Source organism: Rhinolophus hipposideros, assembly GCF_964194185.1.
Source record: "Rhinolophus hipposideros genome assembly, chromosome: 11".
Lineage (NCBI taxonomy): Eukaryota > Metazoa > Chordata > Mammalia > Chiroptera > Rhinolophidae > Rhinolophus > Rhinolophus hipposideros.
The window spans coordinates 61,952,743-61,977,793 of record NC_138057.1 but is presented as its reverse complement, the minus strand read 5'-3'; the positions used below and the strand labels follow the sequence as shown (position 1 = coordinate 61,977,793).

Below are 25,051 nucleotides of genomic sequence, written 5' to 3'. Positions count from 1 at the left end.
TTTTCGGGAAAACATGGTAGAGGGAAAATTAGATCAGTGAGAGGTGCTAGGTCAGTTGCCCATATGCGTCCCTTTGTAAGCATTTTTTCATGGCGAATTTTGACATGCATGATTTTCACATCCAGTACTAAATTTAGATTGTAACTGCCATTCAAGATAGAACTCAATGGTATTCCTCTTTCCCTCAACGAAATTCACAAAGTACGTAGTTTGATACATAATAAAGACATATTAATAAAATACCACCAGAATAATCTGTTTAACTTTGTTTTACTCAGTGCTTCCCAAACTTATTTGATTTGAGAATGGTTACTTTGGTACTGCCTTTCAATTGCCTTTGGAACAGTCTTAGCACTTTGCAAAATGTGGTTTTAAAGCAGTTTGATTTGAATGTGTACTCTGTGTAGCTCAGTCTCCACAATTTGTAGGAGATTGTTTTGATTTAAAGATAACTGTGTTTCCCTGAAAATAAGACTGGGTCTTATATTAATTTTTGCTCCAAAAGATGTATTAGGGTTTATGTTCAGAGGATGTCATCCTGAAAAATCATGCTAGGGCTTATTTTCCAGTTAGGTCTTATTTTTGGGGACACATGGTACTACCAGAAACCATTTCAACTTGAGTTTTGGTAATACTGTTGATAGCAAGCCAACTATGGTCAAATGCTTATGTTATCTTTGCAGGAAAGCTAGTTGAGCAGAGGAAGTACAGTGATGCGGCCACAGTTTTGGAACAGTACGCCCAGGTAAACTCGGTTCCTCCCTTTTAAAACTCCCCGTTAACAAGCAAGGACTTTCTAGTTGTACCTCATGGATTATGAAAATTAGAGGAACTGTGGGTAGTTAGGAAGTCCAGGGATCGTTTGCCCTGCAGATCTTCCATTTTGCTGGCTTGACGTAGAAATCTAAATTCAGTATCTGTCTATGTAATTAGAAGTTCTGTGAGGCAGGATACCAAAGCGCTCTACTGTAACATGCCCTAGTGGTTTGGCCCTGGTAGAAAGTACGAAGTTAAATCTCAAGGAAGTTGTACTTTTTATGTTAACTTGCCAGAATAGAAACAGTGAGACAAGACCATTCTAAAACAAGGTGATTGAACTTTAGCCACTTGTTCAGCTTTTACTTTTATTCTTTCTGTTGGAAATATCTTTTATCTCAGGTAGCTTGATGGGTTCTAATTTTTTAGCAGATTGTGAAGATAAGTAGTTATACTCGCTTTTGATAAAATTATAGGATTTAAAACTGCACTGACACTGGCCCCAGACTAATAGGGCACATGTTTGACACCAGGGATCACTGCCCTCTGGAGTTTTGGCCTTTGATGAGAATGTTTTTACAGTTGTGATGAGTGGGCACATTTTGCATCACATAACTGCTTTTAAAATCCTTCAGTGTCTTTCAAGTAATAGGGTAAGTGAAAGATGATAACTAAAATTTGATATCATTAGATCCTGGAAAGAAAATATGTTGGATGACTGGCTGAAAACATCAGTGAATAAAATATGCATAATGCAGCAGGAAAAGAGGAAGACCAAATATGAGATGGATTGATCCGTAAAAGAAGCCATAGGCGTGAGTCTATAGGAGCTGAGCAGGGCTGTTGAGGACAGGGCATTGTGGATGTCACTCATTCATAGGGTTTCCAGGATGGAGCCAAATCATTAGCATGTAACAACAAACAGAGTAAAGAGGTTGGAGTAGAAAGATACACCATCTAAGATGATTAATTAAATGGATAAGATGCCACCATCTTTTTATAAATGAAGATTAATTCATACATATTTAATTACATATTTATAATTATATATGTTTAATTGGGGTATACTTTACATACAATAAAATTTATCAATTTTAAATCAACAATTAGATGAGTTTTGACAAATGTTTACAGTTGTGTAACCATTACAACCATGATACATTTCTGTCACCCCCAAAAGTTCCCTAATTCCCCTTTTGCAACCAACCTTCTCCCTTCACTCCCAGCCCCTGTCAACCACTGATCTGCTTTCTGTCATTACAATTTGGCTTTTTCTAGAATTTCATATAAATGGAACCATCTGGTATGTGGTCTTTTTAGTCTGGCTTCTTTCGCTCACAGAACGCTTTTGATTTTTAACATTTCTTTTGATTCTTTTTTAAAATTTCTATCTCTCTGCTACCCTTTCTATCTCTCCCTTGCATTTTGTCTACTTCGTTAGAGCCATTAGCATATTAATGGTACTTATTTAAATTTTTGGCCTTATAATTCCAACATCCCTGCCATATCTGAGTCTGATTCTGATGCTTGCTCTTGCTCTTCAAACTGTGTTTTGTATTTTCTGTACACCTTATAGTTCTTTGTTCACACCTGATGTGATAGAGTTTGAGTAAATTTCAGTGAATACGCCTTTAGTGGTGTGGTGGTTAAGAGTTGGAGGAGGAGAAGCTTGCTATAGGCCTGTGATTGGGTCTCAGTCTTTCAGTGAGCCTGTGCCCCTGGACTGGAGGCTTCATCAGTGCTTCTGCTTTTTCACGCCTTATGTGGGACAGTAAGGCTAGAGGGAACTGGGGTTGGGTGTTTTTCTTCCTCTACATAAGTTAGGCCTAGTAGAACTCACTTTGGTTAGGCTCTGGCAAAATAGTTTCCTTTGAGAGCAGGTCTAGTTAAGAAGAATAGCATGTTCTGGATATATTTTTAAATGGCTACTTTCCCCCTCCCCTTGTTAGAAACAAGATTTTTCCTCTGATAGTCATTGTGAGAACCTGGTAGGGCTCCTGGGGGTAAAAACTCACAAAAGTGTAGGAGCCTTCCTAAGTCTGGGCCCCCATAGAACTTTTAACTCTTAAGCTTACCCAGAATGAGTCTGATCCACAGAAAGCCTCCAACTATTTGTCCATTACAATTTAGATTTTTCCTATCCCCACTGCTAATTCTGGTAGATGTTTCTGTTTGTGACACCATCACCACCATCCATCTCCAGAACTGTTTTTCATCTTGCAAAACTAAAACTCTTAAATCCAGTAAATAATAACTCCCTATGCCTCGGGCAACCAACTACTTCCTGTGTCTATGAATCTGACTAAGTATCATGTACAAGTAGAACCTTGCGGTATTTGCTTTGCACTTTTATATCTGGCTTATTTCACTTAGCATGTTTTCAAGGCTCATCCAAGTTGTAGTATGTAACAGCTTTTTGTTCCAACTTTGGTAAATTGTAGTTCTCTGTATCCCCTTATCTGTGTCTCCATTTTGGGGACTGCGGTTTGTCCTGTGACCTCAGTTCTCTGATGGATCTAAGAAGAGTTGTTGATTTTGAGTTTGTTCAGCATTTTACTTGTTAGGATAGAATAACAACTTCCAAGTTCCTTATATGCTGAACTAAAAATTGGAAGTCATATAATGCTTTAGAAATGTATCCATATTATAGCATGTATCAATTCATTCCTTTTTATTTTGTTGAGTAGTAGTCCATTGTATGAATATGTCACAAATAATCAAAAAATGAAAAGAAGTGTTGGCAAGAATGTGGAGAAATAGGAATCCTTGTACCTTGGATTCCTTGGAAAACAGCTTAGTGGTTCCTGAAAAAGTTAAACATACAGTAATCATATGACCCAGCAGTTTCACTCCTAAGTGTATATGAAGAGAAATGGAAATATATGTCCACAAAGAAACTTATATACAAATGTTTATAGCAGCATTATTTATAATACCCCAAAGATGGAAACGGTGCAAATGTCCATTAATGACAGGTGAATGGATAAATTGTGAGATACACACAGAGGAATAGTCAGTCATTAAAAGGAACAAAAAACTGTTACATGCTACAACTTGGATGAGTCTTGAAAACAATGCTAAATGAAATAAGCCAAATATAAAACGGCAAATATTGTATGGTTCTACTTATATGCAATACCTAGAGGAGTCAGATTCATAGAGACAGGAAGTAGAGTGGTGGTTGCCAGAGGCATGGGGAGTTATTATTTACTGGATTTAGAAGGTTTAGTTTTGCAAGTCGAAAAAAAGTTCTAGAGATGGATGATGGTGATGGTTTCACAACAGTGTGAGTTTACTTAATGCCACTGAACTGTACACTAAAAAATAGTTAAAATAGTAAATTTTGTTCTATATATTTTGCAATAATTAAAAAATAAATTAAGGGGGAAAAAGGGAGCAAAGAACTGATTGATACATGCTGCCAACTCGGATGAATCTTGAAAATATGCTAAATGAAAGAAGCCAGACACAAAAGGTCAACTAGTGTATGGTTCCTTTTGTATGATATCTGGACTAGACAAATCCAGAGAGACAGAAAGCAGATCAGAATTTACCAGGAATGAGGGAAATGAGAAATCGGGAGGGATTACTTAATGGGTATGGAGTGTTTTTATGAGGTGATAAAAATATTTTTGTGGTTATACAACATTGTGAATATCAGTAAATAATATCAAATTGTACACTTTAAAATGATTACCTGTATGTTATATGATTTTCACATCAGTGCAACACACACACACACACACACATACACACACACACACACGTAGATCAAACAAAACACATCCTATTGTGTCCCTGTTTGGACCTGTTAGTATGGTATATGCAAAATGATCCATTGGGGTCTTGGAAGAAAATTTTTATTTTTATTTAATCTTTTAAGTTAAAACTGACTTAAAGTAGTATGTATGTAGTATAGTATTTAACATGCAGAAAACAAACACAAGAAAATAAAAACACCTTACTCCTACCACTCAAATTGCTATTATTAGCACCTCCTATTTCTTTCTAGAGCGAACTTTCTCAACACATGTATTTTTACCCAAAATGAAGTTACGTTGTTTGTGCTGTTTGTAAATTTGCTTCGTTTGATTATGATCTTCATCTTTTCATGTTAACACATTTTAATTTATCTAATACTTAAAATTCAAGTTCCCTCAGTGGTTCCAAAACTGTTTACAGTATTTTAAGCCAAATCAAGTATCAGTCTAGGGCTGTGTATTGTATTTTGTATCATACGTGTTTTAAATCTCTTTTAATCTAATGTATACCCTTTGGCTCCCTTTTTATGACAGTGACTACTTGAGGAAACCCAGCCTTACAAATTTCATCTTTTAAAATGTATTTTATTTTATGTGCTTTATAAGTGCATTAAGTAATTATATATTGGGGTATATGATCAAAACTTTTTACTGGTAAGGGTATAAGCATCCAAAACATTTGAAGACTATCAGGTAGTTTATTACACTCGTTGTTCAGTTTTATGTAGGTAGAAGTTTTTCGAAATGAAAAGTTGGAGAAACAAATAAACATTAAAAGAGCAAAAGAAAAGTTTAGAAGATTACTATTCTAGTCTACCACTTTTTCAAGTATAGACTTGTTAGTTCAAAAGCTGACCTAAACCTGGTAATCAAACCTGGTGGTGAAGTTGGGGAAGTGGGCATTTTTAACAGATCTCACTGGTGGTTTTGATGCTCAGGGATATAGGGAGATGACACCTAGCATGTGTGTTTTTAATTATATCCAGAGTCTACCTCTCTCCTTGGTCTTTTGGATCAATATTGATTGAGCATGTACTGTAGGCCAGGTTGGATGCTAGGAACCGGGACTGTAGGGGATAGTTGGAGAGGCCGAAAGAGGCACCTGACATTCTTGTTGCATTAACCTGTTGTTTTCCTTGGTGTTCCTGTGTCAGGATTATGAAGAAGCTGTGCTCCTGCTGTTAGAAGGAGCTGAATGGGAAGAAGCTCTGAGACTGGTAAGAGAACTTGAAAAATCCTGCCAGTGCCAGGTGCTAAGTGCAGCAAGAGTGCGGGGGGGGGGGGGGGGGTCAGTCAGCTGGAGTCCCTTGTTTCTGAGGCCAGTGAAATGAAATTGTTCAGGCTCCCAGTCTAAGGATAACCTGGTTTTTTTTAACTGTTTAAAAAATTTATTCTTGATGTTTGGAATTAGTCGGTCCTCTAAATGTGCAGTATTACTGTTTTCTGCTGAAATGAGTTGAATTTCCGTTGGCTACCTTGTAGGTTTGCTCCTCTGAAAAATATCCTGTCACTTCTGAAAGTGATCCGCTTCTTTCCAAGTATCGTTGTTCTCTAGGGACTTGAAGATTTCCTGCCTAAATTTAACGGTATTTTTCTTTTTAGGTATACAAATATAACAGACTGGATATTATAGAGACCAACGTAAAGCCTTCCATTTTAGAAGGTGAGGGCTACGTTTTAGATAAAATTCCTCATTTGGAAGTATAGACATGGGAAGGGGAGAGATGGGAGAGTGCTCCCTGTTATTACATGCTTTGCTCATGTGTTAGATGGAGTCAATCAAAATTCTCTGCTGGTGTAAGATTTAATTCTGACCAGGGTTTTAAAATACGGTACACTGATAAATGGTAGCACAGAAAATATTTGAATTTTTAAAACCTGCAACAAGATGTGATTAAGAATGTTTGTATTTGGAAATAGTTGGTAAACTTGAAAGGAACTATATATTAGATAATAGTATTGTATCAAAGCTGAATTTCCTCATTTTAATCATTGTAGTTATATTAGATAACATGCTATTCTTAGAGATGCTGAAGTATTAAGGGGAGAAGGATCACATCTCAATTCCACAAAAATGGTAAAGAGAGAGAAAAGCAGAGGAAGCCAAAAATACGGCAAAACGTTAACTGGTAAATCTAATTGAAGAGTTTATATATATACATTGAACTATGGGAAGCTCTAGGTAGGTTTGAAATTTTAGAAAATAAGTGAAAAAAGAAGCTTTGCAAATGAAGTTGGTGGTTCTTAGAGAACAACAGATGGTAGTGTCAGTTCTAGAATACGCTGGTGTTCACTGTGACCCCTTACAAGCCAAGTGTAACAGGACGTCAGTTTGACTTCTAGAAATCTGTGGGAACGGGTTGGTTTTCAGCTCTGCCTTTTTTTTAGCACAGTCTCCCCTGTAAGTAATGTCTGGCCTTTCTGATAATAACACGTATTCATATTCTTCCCCTGCCTGCTTCTTACTCCCCTATCCTAATGAAAACTATGGGAGAGTTCTTTTTGTATCGTTCACTTAAGTACCTCTAACTGGATACTGAAAGCATCCTTCCTGGCCCTATAATAGCCCATTAGCCAACTCTTACTTGGAATTCTCCCTACTGAGAACCTAGAAAAATGCTGACAGTTCATCTGCATGAGCTTAATACCTATGTTTAGGGAGCATTTCAGTGACTTGCCTCCTGTTTTTATTAGCAGCTTCCGGTGTACTCTTTTTACTTGTCAGTCCTATTTTGAGTTAGGTATCAAATCTTTGTTCAGTGATTTTGTAAGTTGAGTGTTACAGAGTATTCTAGGATGTTGTTGATAAATTCTAAGATCTGGAATCTCAATCTCTAGTTTATTTTCCTAAAACGATGTAGGTTAATACTCATTAGGAAAAATCTTGCTTGGAAAACCTAGTAACCTATTTGTTAAATTCCAACTCCCTCACTCTTCCTGCTCTAGTTTTTTCTCTTTCTTACACATTATGCTGAAATTGTTTTCCATCTGCACCCCCAGCTCAGAAAAATTATATGGCATTTCTCGACTCTCAGAGAACTACATTCAGTCGCCATAAGAAACGTTTTTTGGTGGTTCGAGAGCTCAAGGAGCAAGCCCAGCAGGTGCATCTGGGTGAGTGTTGCGTGAAGACCGGCGATGCTGGGCTGGGGGCGGGACGGATGGCAGCGTCACACTTTGTCTTAGCTGTTCATCGTGCCTCTTGCAGTGTGAGTGCTGTGTCATGGGGATGTCTCAGGCCTTGGTAAAGCCCTTAGGGGCTGTGTATATGTCTGTGTCGGGAGGGTTTGGGAGCAGGACCAAACCCTAATGGGAAGAGCTCTGCCAAACTTCCTCCCAGCCAACCAGAAGGACTGACTTCTGTGTTTTACAAAATGAGTCTCCCTGTTTCCAAAAGTTGCTTTGCTTCAAAAAAACAAGAAAAGAAAGAAAAGACAACAGAGGTTTGGTACTGGTGTGCAGTAATAACTGTATTTAATATGATCTTGTTTCATTCTGAGGTCAACTTTGTAATAATTTTCACCCATCCTTAGATATGCCCTGGTTAACTAGAATCTACTTACCCCACTGAAGGTAAACCTACTGTAGCTGGGAGTTTTTATTTTATATCTGGTTCTTCTTTTCTAGATGACGAGGTGCCCCATGGTCAAGAGTCAGACCTCTTCTCTGAAACTAGCAGTGTCATGAGTGGCAGTGACATGAGTGGCAGATATTCCCATAGTAACTCCAGGATCTCAGCGTATGTATCGTGCTAACCCAGCACACTGACCATGCCCGGGGTAAATGGAGAAAGGACAAGGAAATAGGTCAGTTTCCCACCAGGACAGGGAGGCAGGAGCCAGAGGTGTCTTCGAGGCCATGAGGCAGTTGTGCAAGGACTTTGCCAGCATATCGAAGAGATTAGCCTTGGTGTTGAAATGTTTTCTGTTACAGCTTCATGGTCTGTGTGTTTACCCAGTGCCCACGAGGACCTTATGCTGGGTACTCCATTTATAACACATCTGATTTCATTCATTTAACGAATATTAAGTGACTATAACAGGCACTGAAAAAATAAAAAGATTATAAAGGAAAAAGATTTCATGTTTCAATTCAAAATCAGGATTGGATTATGTAAATATAAGTCATCACACTTTTACTCTGTAGCAATTTGTCTAGTATTTCTTAAACATCTTATGCTCAATTGTAGTGGATATTACCAAAATCTTTTAAGGAGACATAAGTTACGAGAGCTATAGCCTTACTTGGGAGACAGAACAATGCAAGATTATATATTTAAACTGGATTGCGCTTTAGGAATTCAAAATGCAGATCTGTGGGGATGTGGGGGGCAATTAGAAACTGTAAGAAAGACAGCTAGAACTGGGCTTTTTAAGAGTTGGGGTGAGAAAGTTCCAAATAAAACAAATGGCATATTAAGGACCTCCGAGGCAGTAAAGAATATGGGATTCATTTATATATATATACATGCTTTTTATTCATATTCCAATCTGTGTCAGTATCTTATTTAAATTTTATGTTGTTGCCTTTGAATTTGTTTTTCATTACAAAATTCAAGTTAGATGTCGTTCTATTCATTGTTGTAGCTCTTATTAGCAGATGTAACCTCATTTTGCTCTGTATTTTAATTAAAATGGCAAGGCCAGACATTACTTTTTAGAGTTTTCCTTATTGCTTTCTGGCTGTAAGACTTGCTTCTCACAATTTTATTTTTTGTATCACTTTAACACCTCGTCACCGTTTCCCTCAAATACAGATGCCATCTGTCAGTGCTCTGGTTTCTCAGAAAGTTGATGGCCAACAGATATGTTCATTTTTGTGTTGTTTTTAATTAACGTGTATTGGGGTGACAATTGTTAGTAAAGTTACATAGATTTCAGGTGTACAATTCTGTAATTTTCAGTATGTTCAGCACAGGAAAATCTCTTTTTAAACATCTCTAATTTCGTACAGGCGATCATCTAAGAATCGCCGCAAAGCTGAGCGGAAGAAGCACAGCCTCAAAGAAGGGCATCCCCTGGAGAACCTGGCCCTTTTGGAGGCATTGGGTGAACTGGTACAGGGCACTGAAAAGTTGAAAGGTATGTGCTCAATACTGATAGACAATTCTTGCCCACAGAAAAACAGTGGACAGCACAGACAGACAGAGTTCAGTAGATAATTAAGATACAATTTTCCCAGCTTGAGGATAGATGAAAACTGTCAGCTGGAAGCACCATTTCAGGGCACATTCCTGAAACACACCTTCTCACTTGGTAACCTAGACGCCTTCTTCCATTGGCATCCACATACCTGAGCTGTGAGAGCTTAGCACTGAAGCCAAGATAAATGATTGTGGAGACACTGCTTCCTGCTTGGCCTCCCTGTGTTTGTTTTTCCTTTTGTAGTAGATACCAGTATGTTGATTTACTCCAGCATTTGGGAAGGAAGAAGAAAATGTGGGAGATGGCAACTGTAGTGTGATATTAAATGTGTTTTGCTGGGGAGAGAAACTATGTTATGATTCTAGTGATGGAAATGGGAACACAACACTCTCAAATTTGTTTTCCTCTAGATGAAATACATCATATTTTAAAGGTGCTCTTTCTCTTTGAGTTTGATGAGCAAGGAAGGGAATTACAGAAGGCCTTTGAAGATACTCTGCAGCTCATGGAAAAGTCCCTTCCAGAAATTTGGACTCTCACCCACCAGCAGAATTCAGCTACACCTGTAAGTTTTCCTCAAAGACAGAATGTGCATTTTTTTCATCATTTCAGAAGTTATTACACTCACACAATCTCTTAAAAGTCAAAGCAAAAGACGTTCCTATTCTTAGGTTCATGTTTAAGCTGTCAGTAAGATTTTATATTTGTACACTGACCAGTACACCTTGGCCTAGGTTAAGTGTGCTTTTATTTCTCCTTTCTGCATGAAACAGCTGTCATGAAGAAGATGGAAAAATCAGATGGTTGCCCCCGTCCTTCGATGAGATTGGGGTCGGGGTGAGGGAACCTAGAACCAGAATCGGCTTCTCACCTCCCTGTTCAGACTTCTGGGTGGAATCAGAGTTCTTTAAAGGAACCCCAGACAATTGCTTTTCCATTTGACTTGTCAGTTCTTGTCAGTTCTGAGCTTTGCTAATTATGTTTAAGGCTGTTTGTGTCCTATTAAGAGTTATGATGTCCTATCTATTTACTCTTTATACCTCTGCTCAGTCTCGCACAACTCAGGTCTATTGTTAAGAGTTTCAATTTGGATTCAGAGAGGTGGGTGTATCAGTCATGGTCTGTGAAGGAAAACAAAACCCACATCTGCTGTTTTATCAGAGAGAATTTAATACATGGCATCGGTTAAACAAATCTTGGAGGACTGAAAGGCAAAAGGAGCACAGCGGGCGAACACTGAGATAATAATGTGGGACGCTGCTTCTAAGGCTGAGGGAACAAAGGAAGAGTTTGGGATTATTCGAACTTAGACGCTTGTAGGTGGTGCCCTGCTGAGCCTCTGAGAAGGGGGTGCCAGCCAGCTGGTGCTGGTATTTCTGAGGGGCCTTCATGAGGCCGGTAATAAGTGTACAGAAATAAACGGAAACTGGAATAAACAGCTGCCGCCGAGGTGAAGAGCTACTGTGGCGTAAAAGGAAGTGAATGAAGGAGCAGATTCGTTCTTCTCTAGCCCTGCAGTCTCCCTCCGGTGTCTGCTCTTGGCAGAACATAACGCAGCCAGCTGGGAAGGAGGAGTGTTTGCTCGGGCTCCCAGTGCCAGCGTCAGGATCAGTGTGCAGAATGGTGGGTGTGGAGCTGAGAGAGCGTTGGTCATCAGCTCACTGGTTAGAAACAGAAGTTTACTGGGCGTCGACTTCCTTATTAATGGGGATAGTACTTCCCCCATGCATTTCACTGGAATGTTTTGAAGGTTAGATAAGAGGATAGATATAAAAGCATCTTACAAGCCATACACATAAAAACAACTAAGAATCAATACCCCCACAAATACTTGAATTTAATAGGTATTTCCTAGAAAAAATGTGATCACTCTCAAAACTATAGTTGTTTTGAAGCAAACAGTTTATAATGCTTCCCCATGCCCTCCCGTATTCTCTTTTATTCAGATCATATTAACTTCTGAGTCACCACCTTATGAGTCTTTTCGGGAAAATGACCGGGACAATTGTGTTTTTGTTTTGGTTGGTAGAGCATGATAATGGCCTATGTGCAGGATACCATGAGTGACCTGGACGTGCTTTGAGCCCATGACATTGCTGCTCCGAGTGTGTTCTCAGCGGCTGCATGCACTTCACTCTGGAGGGCTGAGTGAAAGCAACACAGAGGGCCTGGCCTGTGCACACTGAGGCATGTGCAGGGGTGGGCTTCCTGTGAAGTCTCTTGTTTTACCTTGAACACGTGTACAGAGTTTTTATTCTATGCCATGATGTGTACAAGTGTATTTTAATATAAAAACTTCTACAAATCTTTGAGTACAACTTGATGCTCTGTATTCTATGGCCTCTGGTACTATTCTCCCTCCCCTCGGGGTATGGCTTGCTTATTTGGAAAGGATCAGGCATATATCATTGTAGATTTTCTCTTTTTTACCTCCATCATTACTGTGGTCTTCTGATAAAAAGGAGATTTAGAGGTCTGAGTTGAGACTGGAGAAACTGGCTAGTTAAAATCACCTAAAAAAGAGAATTACTGGGTTGATACCATACCAATGAAAACGATGGGCTCCCGAGTGTTGGTAGAGATCTGATCTTTGGTATTGAGGTCATCAGAAGTGTAAGATAACCTTTGCTGATACAGTCTGCTTTCTACTTAGGTTCTAGGTCCCAATTCTACTGCGAATAGTATCATGGCTTCTTATCAACAACAGAAGACTTCAGTTCCTATTCTTGGTTAGTATTTTTTCCCCTCTGAATGATTAACAGTACTAAGCAGAAGGAAAATCTGTACGGGTTGAGGAGGTCAGTAGTATACGGTGAGATTGGATATTGACTACAGTTTTCCCTCAATTCTACCATGTTTTCCTGAAAATAAGACCTAGCCGGACAATCAGCTCTAATACGTCTTTTGGAGCAAAAATCAATATAAGACGCGGTCTTATTTTACTATAATATAAGTAATTTTTGCTCCAAAAGATACATTAGAGCTGATGGTCTGGCTAGGTCTTATTTTCAGGGAAACACGGTATCAATATTCCTAAATAAGCAAGACCTCCTGTGGTGTTTTGACTATATTGATTTTTGTTGGGGGAGTAGAGAGTAGTAATTGTAGAAATTATAAAGCTGATAGGATTAATAGAGAAAATCTAGATTGTACAGAAAAGTATATCAAAGGAAATTAAAATTTTATGATTTCTAGTCATGTGTATACATATGTTTGTATAATGTGAAAATTATATTTTTAAAAACATTTCTTCTTGAGCATTTTTCTCACATTGTTAAATATTCTTGAAAATAAGTTTTGGTGTCTGTATGGCTCTTGTACAGATGTACTGTTGAAAGTTTATTATGAATAATGCTAAGATAAAACGTCTTTGTGTATATATATATATTCTCATATCTCTGCTTCCTGTATGTGATTCTTACTTAGATAAGAGACTCCACAAATGTAACTAAAAGAGGGCCCCCAACCCTTCCCTTCCATTTACGTTTTTTGAAGTAGGGACATTGTTATTGATCAATGTGTTTGTAGAATTTTTTTGTTATATTTTTTGTCCATTAACTTTACTTACTGAATACATACTACCATATTTTTTTACAGTTGAAATATATAGTGAAGTGTACAAATTTTAGGTGTATAGTTTAATGAGATTTAATGGCTTTGTAACCATTAAATTTGTACATGGCTTTGTAACCACCATCACCACCCATGTAAAATATAGAACATGTTCCCACTTTGAATCAGTCAGTAGACACTTTTTCTTCTACTATTCCCCTGTGCCTGAGGTTGCAATGGGATTTCTCTTCTCAGGGCAGGGCCTCTAGGCTGTTTGCTGTTTGCTCTGACTGGAGGTTGCAAAGTAACGGAAACATTAACTCTGGTTTCTATGGTCATCTTGTAGTTGCAGAGCCCAGGAGCCTAGTTTTAGATTAGAGTTACCGCCTCAGCTCCCACCAGTAAGAAAGAGTGTGTCTGTCACAGTTTTCCTTTCCTTTCTTTTAGATGCTGAGCTTTTTATACCTCCAAAGATCAACAAAAGAACCCAGTGGAAACTGAGCCTTCTAGGGTGACTCGGATCCTAGCTAGGAGAGCTCCACAGAAAAGACCGTTTTCTTTTCACTCCTCACTCGTCGAGGCCTGGCTGTGAGAACTGAGAGTAAGATGATGACATACCTTAGCGTTGAGAGAGCTGCGCTGTACAGCAGACTTCAACAGACATGAAGCAATTCTATTCTATTTTGATATAGTTTTAATCATCAGCAAAACTTTATGCTTTAACCTGTAGATCATCATCTTGTAAGAATTACTGTTCTTTTAGTTCGTGCAGTTTGAGAGCTTATTTCTGGTACTTACGGTAGTCAGGAAATTGGGTTTCATTCCTGATTACAGGTCTAATTCCTATTGGGACCTTAGACAAGTCACTTAATTGCTTTGTGCCTCAGTTAATTGGGAATATGTTTTGTGGCTTCTACCTCAAAAATGTGAAGATAAGTAAAATAAGGTTTTTATATTGCTTTATGTTCCTGGTGGAGAGCTTTTAAGGATAAACAACATGGCTATTAGTGCTACTAATATTTGGTCAAATTTAATCACTTAAATGACTTCACCTTGAACTAACGCAGAATTAAAAGCCAAACATATTCTTTGAATTCTAAGCTTTTCCATGCTGACAGCTGTTATTTTCTCATATCTTACAAGGTCATGTGCTTCCAGTTATAACTGGGTTGAGCTTCCTATCACTACAGTGTCCATAGAGACTATTTTCAGTGCCTGTGAATCTTCTGCCAGAGAGTTAGCAGAACAGATTAGAATTTCTGCAACAGCATCATGTACAGTTGTTACACTGAGCACTGAGCATCGTATGACGTGCACAGTTGGAAGTTATTCCTTTTTCTCCAAATATTGCTTCATTTAACGTAATGTTTTGTCAGGGTCTAGGCCATTTATTTTTCTTTATGGTGCTTAACTGAACTCTGCCTTTTAGTATTTTCTTTGGAAGAAATGAGAATGTTTTCTCCTTTTGGTGAGCCTAGAAAACGCTCAGTTCATTTTGACAATAGTTTGTGGCTGATTCTTATGTAAGGTTAAAAATTGCTTCCATGCCTGTAACACTAGAACCAGATGTTCATTACTGTACATAAACTAATAGGAAATGCTACTTTTGATTCTCAGAGTACAGATATATCCAGAATTGTAATTTAAGATTTTCCCTAACGTAGCACAATGTTAGCTTTAGAATCTAGGTATGTTCAGTGTATAATTCAACTTTTCTGTATGTCTGGAAATTTTCACAAAATAATAGGGAGAAAAAAAAGAAAAAGAAAATATGTCCTGCTTTGGAGAAATCTACTTTTTGACTCATGCCCATAATGGACTTGCTTTAATGAAGTGCCCAGCGCTGAAGGGCTGTAAATGGGCCGGCCCGGTGGCTCAGGTGGTTGGAGCACCGTGCTCCTAACACCAGGGTCATCAGTTCGACTCCCACATGAGCCAGTGAGCTGTGCTCTCTACAGCTAAGACTGTGAACAGCAGCTCTCTCTGGAGCAGGGCTGCTATGAACAGCTGGAGGTTGGCGTGGGTTGGCGTGAGCGGCCGGCAACCGGCAAGAGCTACTGTGAGCGGCCGACCGACGACTGGCAACCAACTGCCTCAGGCTGGGGGGAGCACAAGGCTCATAACACCACCATGGGCCAGGTTGTCGTGTCCTACACAACTAGACTGAGAAATTACGGCTTGAACTGGAGTGGGGGATGGGGAGTGGGGGTGGGGGTTGGGAGTGGGGGGGAGGCAGAAGAAGGGTGGGGGGAAAGGCTGAAAGTGCTTTGTGACTCCTCTTTGGCATGGGTAAATGAACGTGGTAATGTACTGACTTAATGTGTTATAATGCCCTTGCTATGGATAATATAGTACAGAGACTCATGCTAATGGATTAGAAGTACAAGCAGATGTGTCTGTTGTTAATAGCATTTCTTCATTGATGTTCAGCTTGCTTAAAATAATGTATTGAAGCAGCAAAAAGAATTGTGTGAATACAAATTACTATCAATTACTGTATCTTGCTGGAACAACATGGAATTTTCTTCATTTAGAGAAGCAGCAGGGAGGAGCCGACCTTCCAAACGGAAGACAAAGTCAAGGAAGAATTCATGGGGGAAAATGCAGAGTGTGGGAAAAGGGGAAACTGCTGGGCGTGATGAATGCCTGATTTGGGGGAGTCTGTCAAATTCTAGGAGAGAGTGTATAACTTCCCCCCCCCAAATGTGGATGCTGCCCCAAAGCAAGTTCATGCTGCAATAAGCGAAAAGCCTCAGTTATTTTGTTGGTTCCATTGAGTCAACTTTGCTCAGATGCTTGACATCAAGTGGTAGCTTACAGAGGACTGTCTCCTATAATCAAAGTGAATTTTAAATTTACGCTGTTCAAGAAACTAAGGCAAGAACTATGTTTTTATTATGTCTGTGGGTATAGCTTGGTGTCATTTCTTAGCACTGCCACATATGTTAAAACATTTTCCGTGTACCGGGGTGCCAACAAAATGTATGCACATGACTCGTATTCAACTTTTGTTATTGGTATATATTGAGTATTACAATTTTAATATAGTTTTTTCCTTTCTTAAAATGTGTATACGTCTTTTTGGTACCTTCTGTATACACACATACACACACACACACACACACACACACACGAGCGCATAAATATACGTGTGTGTGTGTGCACATGCATGCATTTGAGGGATTTTTTTCATAGCCATAACTGAAGAGGGAGTTTTTAAAAATACATAAAAATGACGATTTTTAGTAATTTAGTAATTTAAGACTGCAACTTTGGGAAGCAAATGATCTTTCCCCCTTTCTGTGCCGCCCCTTAGACTTCTGTGCTTCATTAGAAGCACCACGTGGACAAGCCCTTGGGAGTCTTCAGTTGTCCTTCCTTGTCTGTTATATTTATTAGAACTGGGGTGAAGGCGAAGATATTAGAAGCGAGGTAACCATAAATTGTGAGGTGCTGCAGCATGCCGAAGCTCATACGGTAACATCTGGCAACCCTGGAGACCTGCTCTCCATTCTGTGTTCTCTCTGCGTCCCCAGCTGCGCCTATGCCTCACGGTTGGCCACTGCACCATTACTCTTACTGGCTCTGAAGCCCCAGGAACTGGAAGACCAAGTGCTTGAACAACTTTTAAAATGTCCTCCTGGCATACAGGAAAGAACAAGGCCCATTGTAGTGTTCTTGGACAGTCATTTAATGTCACTGAATCTTGCTTTCCTATAACCTGTGTGTCCATTGGGCTAAGCTGGGTTTCACAGCCTTGGCACTGTTGGCATTCTTGGTCATGTCATTCTTTGTTGTAAGGACCTGTCTTGTGCATTGGAGGATGTTTAGCCGTATCCCTGGCCTCTACTCTAGATGACAATGCTCATACCCCCCCACTCCTGTTATGACAACCAAAAATATCTTCAGATGTTGCCAGATGTCCCCTGGGGTCAAAATTGCCCCTATTTGAGAAGCACGGGGCTAACATTTCTTCTAAATACTTATTAAAATTATTCATTATTTCTTTCTGAGGATGATTCTTTTTTGCTAAAAGGGTGATTTTGTAAGGATCAAGTGAGAGAATTCATAAAAGTGCTTTGAAAGACTACACAGTTGTTCAGCCTGATATGGATACTTTTCATTTTAAAATGCAGTGTAGTGTTCAGGCCAAGGATGGCTGGCGATTCCCATCCCCCAGAGCCACCTCCCCTGCCTCCCCTTTATCAAGACTGTCACTTTTGGGGGGTTCTTGGTTGCATAGACCCTTAAGGGATCTGAAGATAGTATATTTCTCTGTGATTGGTTTCCTCTGTAATACTATGTATTTTATTTTCTGCATTTAAAAATGTTCAGAGGAGGAGTCCATAGGCTTTATCACCCTGCCAAAGAGGTCCAAAGGTTAAGAATTAACCAAACGTCAACCCTCCCATCAGTGAATTTCATGAAGTGTTGACAGTAGAATGGTTTGGGCAGAAACTAAGGGGAACAATACATATCTCTTTCTCAAGTCAGTGTACCCAACTCCTAGCTGATCTCTTGATTCTCCAGAGTAAGGTTTAGTCATCCTTGATGAACTATAGGAACTCCAGGGGTCCTTCTGTGGCTGTGTTTGCTCCCTTGTTGCCCCTTGCTGGTGCCAGCCAGCTGTGCCTACTCGCCAGACCTGGATCCAGGGTCACACACTTAGGTCTTTCAGGGCTGTCTGGACAAACCTGTAGGCCATGAGGGTGGTTCTGTGGGGCTTCTCCCTGGGGATGGTGGAGACTCCATAGCTCACCTGTGAGTGTTTGGACGTGTGCCTTTGGGGGTATACGTGAGGCTCAAGACCCCAGTAACACTTTTGGGCTCCTGTGTAAGAGGCAGAATCTATAAGATAATACTGGCTAACAACTCTTGTGATCACTTCCTGGAGGCCAGACACTGGTATTCAGGTGTTTATCTCTGGTTTCTGGATCAGCTTTGTGAGGTAGGCATTTGAATTCAATTTTATAGGTAAGCAGGCTCAGGTCATATAGCTAGGTGATTGCAAAATGGGGTTTCAAATCACTGAGTCTAAAGCCCATGTCTGTCCACTATTTTATGCTGCCTGCCAGTGTTGTTCATGTGCTGAGCTTTAGAGACAGGGCAGAAAATATATTGGGGAGTGTTCTAAAATTTCTATGCTCCAATTACAAACTGCCCCTGCAGGAATACAACAGAACATGCCGGGCCCTGGAAGGGCTTCTCTGGCCTTGAGTGTCTGAATGTTCCCTCGGGCCCTCAGTTGGGTTAGAATGATCAGCATGGAGCAGCCTCTCACAAGCCCACACCATCAGCCCCAGAACTGGCAGCCTCCATCCTGAGCCCATCCCAAACTCCACCTGTATACCCTGCAGGTTGCTGGAGAACACAATCTGGTAGGAAATGAGCAGCTGCTGCCTGAAGTGTCTGGAGAATGACCATGACTTAACTCTCATCCTCATGTCCTCAATGCTGATAACTTGATAAATCTGACCCCAGTCCTTAAAGATGGGAAATATATGTAGAGCACTTGTTCTCTGAAGAGTTCCCCCTTTAGGACACATGCACATACCTCGCTCGTAAGGTACCGAGCCAGCTTTCAGTAGCCAGTCACCATGATGACTTGATAAGAACTGGTATCAAGACATAAGTGACTCTTGGAACTAATAGAAAATACAGTTAAAACACAGGTCAGACATCTTCGTCAGCTCTTTCTGAACCCTCAGCATTTCTGGTGAAGTATGAAATGTATTCTGTGTAAGAGGTGGAATCTACAAGGTAATACTGGAGAACAACTCTTGTGGTCAGAGCCAGACACCCGTATTCAGATGCTTAGTGGGACAGTGGACCGTTACAACGTACTTCCTATTGGTGTTCATCAAAGGGGGTCTTCTTAGATGCCACAACCGCATTTACTCTTATCATCTATCCTCATTACACACCCCCTTCCAAGCAGATTTTATCATGGCAGTAGTTCCTAAAGGGGGAAATACACAAAATAAGGCACAGAATAATTTTAGAGCTAGTTTTTCCCAAGAATGTTTAAGCAGTAGTCATGGAGTGCATGTCTTTTCTGCCCGTCATCCACCTCAGCACCTCCATTTTTGTGTTGGCAAATGTGTATTTTAAGGCAGATGCCGCATGTATGAAGTGGTTTTCATTAAGTCAAGCAATACAGAAACACTGGCGGGGAACAGGATTGTTTAATACTGCCGAGTGAACATGCTGGCTCGGCTCCATATGTGGGCTGGGTGCTCACCCAGCAGAGGTGACAGCAGCCACAGCGACCAGGCTTCATCCGAGTTCAGAAGCACCTTCTGTAGAGGAAGAAAGGCCCATGTTCCTCGTACTCAGAGCGGAGGACCCACAGGGGTTGGAAGCCCTGAAGTGATGCCAGGATGGAGCCTCCCGTCCACACTGCATTGTCTCTTCCGGGCAACACGTTTACCTGGGGGGCGTCATTGGGACACATGGTGCTCAGCTCCTTCTGCAGACGGTTGGGGAAGCCGTTGAGCATAGTGCTGCCCCCACAGAGCAGGAGGTTCCCCATGAGGTCCCGTTTGAGGGCGATGTCACACTTGTTCAGGCAGGACACTGTCTGGGTGTGGAGGCCCAGCTGCATGGACTTGATCAGAGAAGGCTTGAAGAACATCTCTGAGCAGAGGAACCTTTCCTGGTACAGGTCTATCTCCTGCCCATCCGGCAGGGTGTACTGGACCGCATGCTCAGTAGCCGGGTCTTTCTTCTCTTTGATGGGGTCCAGGGCCACGTAGCAGCATTTCTCCTTGATGTCCTCCACGATGGCCATCTGGTCCTTGGTGAAGTGTTTCCCTGCATTGTTCATCAGGCCCATCAAGTAGGCTGTCAGATCAGAGCCTGCATAGTCCAGCCGTCCGGTGATGCTGGGCAGAGGATAACCCTCATAGATGGGGACTACATAGGACACGCCGTGGCCGACCTCCACGACCATGCCCGACGTCCTTCCGTAGGAGTACATGGACAGGCGGGACTGGTAGGCGATGTGCATCGCAGGCGTGCTGAAGGTTTCAAACAGCATTTCAGCGTACTTCTCTCTGTTGGTGTGTGGGCTGAGGGGTGGGTCCGAAACCAAGACCGCATGCTCCTGTGGGGCGATCTTCATCTCCTGATGGAAGAGATATTCCCAGATATCCTGCACCGAATCCCAGTCCACGATGATGCCGTGTCGCAGAGGGTTCGTTAGCTTGAGACGCACCTGTGGATTGATGAGCTCCTTACCCACGTATGTCTCTTTGCGGTTGTCCCCGGTTTTGGCGGTCTCCATGTAGGGCTTGCCCACTGTCGATGAGATCTTGTGGCTGGGCCTTGGCAGCCCAGCAAAGCCACATTTACAGTAGCCAGTGCCAAGGTCCACGACCACCGCTTTGGTCACGACTGCCTTGGGCTTCTTGACTGTGGTCGATTTGGTAGGTTCTTCCGGCTCCGAATGGCGGATCCGCACTGCCCGCTTGGCTGGGCCCTCCTTCACGGAGGCAGTCTGGGTGAGCTGTGTGTGCGGGGAGGCCTGTTCACTCTCTCTCTTGTCAGGCCCATCCCCTGTGATTGCTGCCTGTGCAGCCCACACACTGTCAAGAGCCATCTTGCTTTCAGAAGGTTCCTTGATCCCACAGGTTTCAAGGTCCGAAAGGCTTAAAAATCAGGGCAACTTGAGAATTTCTCCAGTGATGACATCGCTGATTATGATGTAATGCAGTGACCTGGGGCTTTCTAGGTACTGGGAAACTTTGTCCTATGTTAGGGTAGATTTGGGGTCGTGTTTTTGAGGTGACTTACCTTTCAATTTTGTAATAAACTTGATTTAGCCAGTCAGTATTTATTGAGTGCTTGCTATGTGCAAGGCATCTGGGAATACAAGGCAACAGTGGCAAAAAAATTCTCTGCCCTTTTACAGTTTACATTAAGGTCAGTGGGGGTTGGGGAGAGAGACAATTTTTAATATATATGTATATAATATATATGTATATAATTTTTAATATATATGTATATGTGTGTGTATATATGTGTGTGTATATATATACATATATGTGTGTATATATGTATATGTACATATATATACATATATATGAAGATGTTAAGGGCAAAAGAGAGAAACAAAGCAGGGAAGGGGGATGGGGAGGGCGGCGTGTTAATGTGTTTCAGGCAGGGCTCCCTGAGACAGTGACACTGATGGAGACGTAAAGGAGGTGAGGGAGAGTGCCATGCGTATATCGCAGCAACAGATGTAGAGGACTGGAGAGGGACATGTGACTGATGAGTTAGAACAGGGTGAGCAAACTATGGCCTGCAGCCTGTTTTTGTAAATAAAATTTTATTGGGACACAGCCACGCTCATTTGTTTACGTATTATCTATAGCTGTGTTGGTTGAGTCATTGCAACAAAGACTCTGGCTTGCAAAGTTGGAAATACATGTTGACTCCCTGGGCCTTTACGGAAAAAGTTTGCCAGCCTCCAAGTTAGAGAGGATCCCAAGAAGAATGTGGCTGGTGTGGACAGAGCAAGGACAAGGACATGAGATGGCAGAAATAAGAGGGCGGGGAGAGCATTGGGCCTCATGGGCCATTGCTAGAACTTTGGCTCTGACTCTGTGTGAGGTGAGAAAGCACTAGAGAATTTTGGGCAGAGACTTGACACCATCTGATTTAGATTTTAGCAGGACTAGTTGATGTCGTGGTTACTGCCAAGAATTCTGTCTCCCTTGTTCCTTCGGACAACCTGCAGAGGAATCTTTTTGGGCACGTATTTGTACACATATTCCTCCTTCATCTAGGTCATGGTTCGGCAATGAAATTAGACCCTTCCTCTACAGAGTCCCACTGATGAGAACATTCAGGCCCTTAGGTACACAGCTCACTCAAAGATATCCAGCTAGCAGTGGCCAAGCTCTCCTGACTACTTCTTCCCAGGGATGTGCTGTGGACACACCTTGATGGGATTTGACCTGTATCTCTGAGGCTGCTTGGCCACTGCCTCCCATGCCATCTCTGAAGCTGAGCGTGTTGGTGCTGACACCTGTCACTCTCAAGGCACTTAGAATCCAGCCTTGTGTTGTGCAGCCACGTGCTCTTCATAAAAGTCAGTGACTGCCATGGTGGGCTTTCTCTAAGGAGGTTACTGAGGAGGCTCTTGGCTCCTTGTAGGGTGTGAGAGAAGAAAAGGACCAAGTCCAGTCTCTTGAGCTTTGTGACTACCTGATGGGGGTAGCCAAACTCATTTCAGAAATAAATCTCAGCTTCTTGGTTCAATGGGTAGGGGATGAGATAGCATAGAGTCTTGAAAGAACAGAAAAGTACTTTTTTCTATGCCTGGCTGCCTGCAAAATAGTTTACTTAATAGTTTACTTTCCTCTGTTTTTCAGGGGTTTGCATGGCCAACTTGGATTACTTGGCTTTATTTCAAAAGAACTTACATGATAAGACATATTTAACTTAGAATCATCTATTTTCCTTCTCTTCAACCCTCCTCTTAAATTCTCAGAAATCTGCAGCTGCTTAGTCCATTTTCACTGCCTTGGATTGCTGTAAGAACTTGTATTAGTTTCCTATTGCTGCTGTAACAAATTATCACAAGTTTAATGGCGTTAAACACAAATGTATTGTCTTACAATTCTGGAGGTCAGAAGTCCACAATCTTTTTAGTGGGCTAAAATCAAGGTGTCAGGGGAGTCTACCTGATAATCCAGGGTAGTTGATCTCCCCATGTCAAACTCTTTAACTCACATCTGCAAAGTCCTTATTTTCCATGAAAGGTGACATATTCATAGGTTCCAGGCATTAAGATGTGGACATCTTTCGGGGGCCATAATTCACCTTGTCGCTTGACCTTTGCATCCCACTTGACTAAGACACTCAAAGCCTGGCAGGCTGTTTCGTGGGCTCCACCCCCACTGCCCATGCTCACCCATCCTTAACCCTTTCTGTCATCGTGGGTGGGAGAGGTGCTCTGCTAGCTTAAGGCCAGTCGCTCCATCTAATCTGTCAGGTTCATGAGCGTGGGGACTCTCAGGGTCCACCCCGACATCCTTTGTGCTAAAGCCAGTGGACACTTTTACTTCACCTCTCAGGATATTGCATGCTTGAATGCTCTTTGCCTTAGCTTCCGTGTTACCCTTTGTGCCCCTTCTCTCCTCTCTGGGTCACCACACAGTGGTATCAGTGATGGAAGAATATAGAGACTGTTGGCACTCTACACCTGTTGGCAGTCTAAACCTCCAGTGCCTGGCACATGCAACTGCACACACTTGTCATTAACCACCTAAGGTACATGTGGGCTCCCTGGAGTCTCTGGTGAGATCCCTCCAGTAGAAATACTCTATATTGCTCAGACTGTATTTCCACATTGGATCGCAGTTTTGCTACTCTGGCCCAAGACTTCCTCCTACCCCCCAAAAATGAGATGATCCTTGAAAGCAACCCTGAGGCTCTCCTCTACTGGAGAAAACGTGGAAAGATTTGACCGAGAAATGCTTTTCTTTCTCCAGTGGTATCCTTGCACCTGACTGGTCAACCACGCACAGTTGACCTTTGGAAGAAAGATAAACCAGGCCACTGTAATTTTAGCAGCTGTGGGAGAGAAGAAAGAATCTAATAAGGCAAGGCCAAAGTACAGTATTTCTTTTTATGGATGCAGATTCCTGGATCCCACCCCAGTCTTATTGAATCTGAATATTTTGAGCCCAGGACTACTTAGGCCTAGGAATTCAACTCTTCAATATGTTAACATTTGAGAACCCAAATCAGGAGCTCCCAGCAAAGAAGAGGATCCCTTACCAAACACAAGTGAGCCTCGTTCCCAAAGCTCAGCCCCCAGCATGGTAACCCAAATATCAAGACTGCCCATTTTCCTCAAGGTGGAAGGGGAAGGAGCCCTCTTCAGAAGCTGGAGATACTCTCCTGAGGACTCACATCTGGATCCAGATCATTTCTCTTCCTGAGCTCCATATACCACAGTCCAGCGGTCACTAAGCATCAAAGTCAGCATGTCCCAACTGGAACTCATTATCCCCTATATAACTGCTCCTGCCTCTGTGTTCTCTATATTTGAGGGGTCCCGCCACCTACCTAGTTGCTAGAAACCTGGAGGCAGTGGACAGGGATCAAGGTGATGAAGGGACATAGCACTGTCATAATCACATTCAACTAATATTTTGAGTAGTTTGCCCAAGGTCATACATATTATGGTAATGGAGCTAGATTTGAACTCAGGTCTGAATCCAATGCTTTACTCTTCTTTCTATTCTGGACTGTCTTTCTGTAAGAAATGGAAGCAGTAGGCTGAGGGGTCCATGAGCATTGCCTTCAAATAAGCATAAGGATTGTCACATAGAAGAATTAGCTTGCTCTGCACAACCCTAAAAGTAGACCCAAGTCCAATTAATGGCTTCTCCAGAGAGGTACAGATGTCAGTCTGGTGTGAGGAAAAGTACATTGCTGAGCTGTCCATGCCAGAGCAAGTGTCCGATCCTCAGGCTCTGATTTTTTTTTTTTTTTATTAGTTTCAGGTGTACAAGACAACTCAGGCTCTGATTTGTGCTACCACCAATAGAGCTTGGTGATACTCTTAATTAATCCTTATAAAGTTGTTACCTACGTAATCCAGTTTCATGTTCTAAGAAACAATTCAGCAAACAAAAATTCTCACGAGTTCTTCATTAACATTCTTACGTGCTTGGTAGCATCATTTCTTAATTACATCTTAAAAGCTTTCTTTTCTTTACTCTCCATTGTCTCCTCATCCCTCAATTTCTTCTGTTCTTTGTGATTCTCCTAGAAGATGTCCTCAGCCTTAGTTGTTTCTCTTCCCCCTTGTCTCCTGTTTCT

At 41.5% G+C, this 25,051-nt stretch overlaps 2 protein-coding genes across 6 annotated transcripts in view; one reads left to right on the top strand and one right to left on the bottom strand.

Annotated features, from left to right (window-relative positions):
* ELP1 (elongator acetyltransferase complex subunit 1) overlaps positions 1-15,712 on the top strand; it is a 61,207-nt gene extending 45,495 nt beyond the window's left edge. For all 5 annotated transcript variants that reach the window (XM_081067728.1, XM_081067731.1, XM_081067729.1 and 2 more), the window contains 9 exons: positions 684-745; positions 5,672-5,734; positions 6,120-6,180; positions 7,518-7,631; positions 8,145-8,256; positions 9,471-9,598; positions 10,072-10,226; positions 12,315-12,390; positions 13,661-15,712. In XM_081067728.1, the coding sequence (XP_080923854.1) occupies positions 684-745; positions 5,672-5,734; positions 6,120-6,180; positions 7,518-7,631; positions 8,145-8,256; positions 9,471-9,598; positions 10,072-10,226; positions 12,315-12,390; positions 13,661-13,728 (839 nt within the window). In that variant the 3' untranslated portion in view covers positions 13,729-15,712. The remainder of the gene's footprint in view (positions 1-683; positions 746-5,671; positions 5,735-6,119; positions 6,181-7,517; positions 7,632-8,144; positions 8,257-9,470; positions 9,599-10,071; positions 10,227-12,314; positions 12,391-13,660) is intronic.
* A 3,787-nt stretch (positions 15,713-19,499) lies between these two features.
* On the bottom strand, positions 19,500-20,834 carry ACTL7A (actin like 7A; the record flags this gene model as incomplete). The annotated part of the gene is made up of 1 exon (XM_081066469.1): positions 19,500-20,834. The coding sequence occupies exon 1, from the start codon at positions 20,811-20,813 to the stop codon at positions 19,500-19,502; it is 1,314 nt and encodes a 437-aa protein (XP_080922595.1). The 5' UTR covers positions 20,814-20,834.
* Between the last annotated feature and the right edge of the window lie 4,217 nt (positions 20,835-25,051).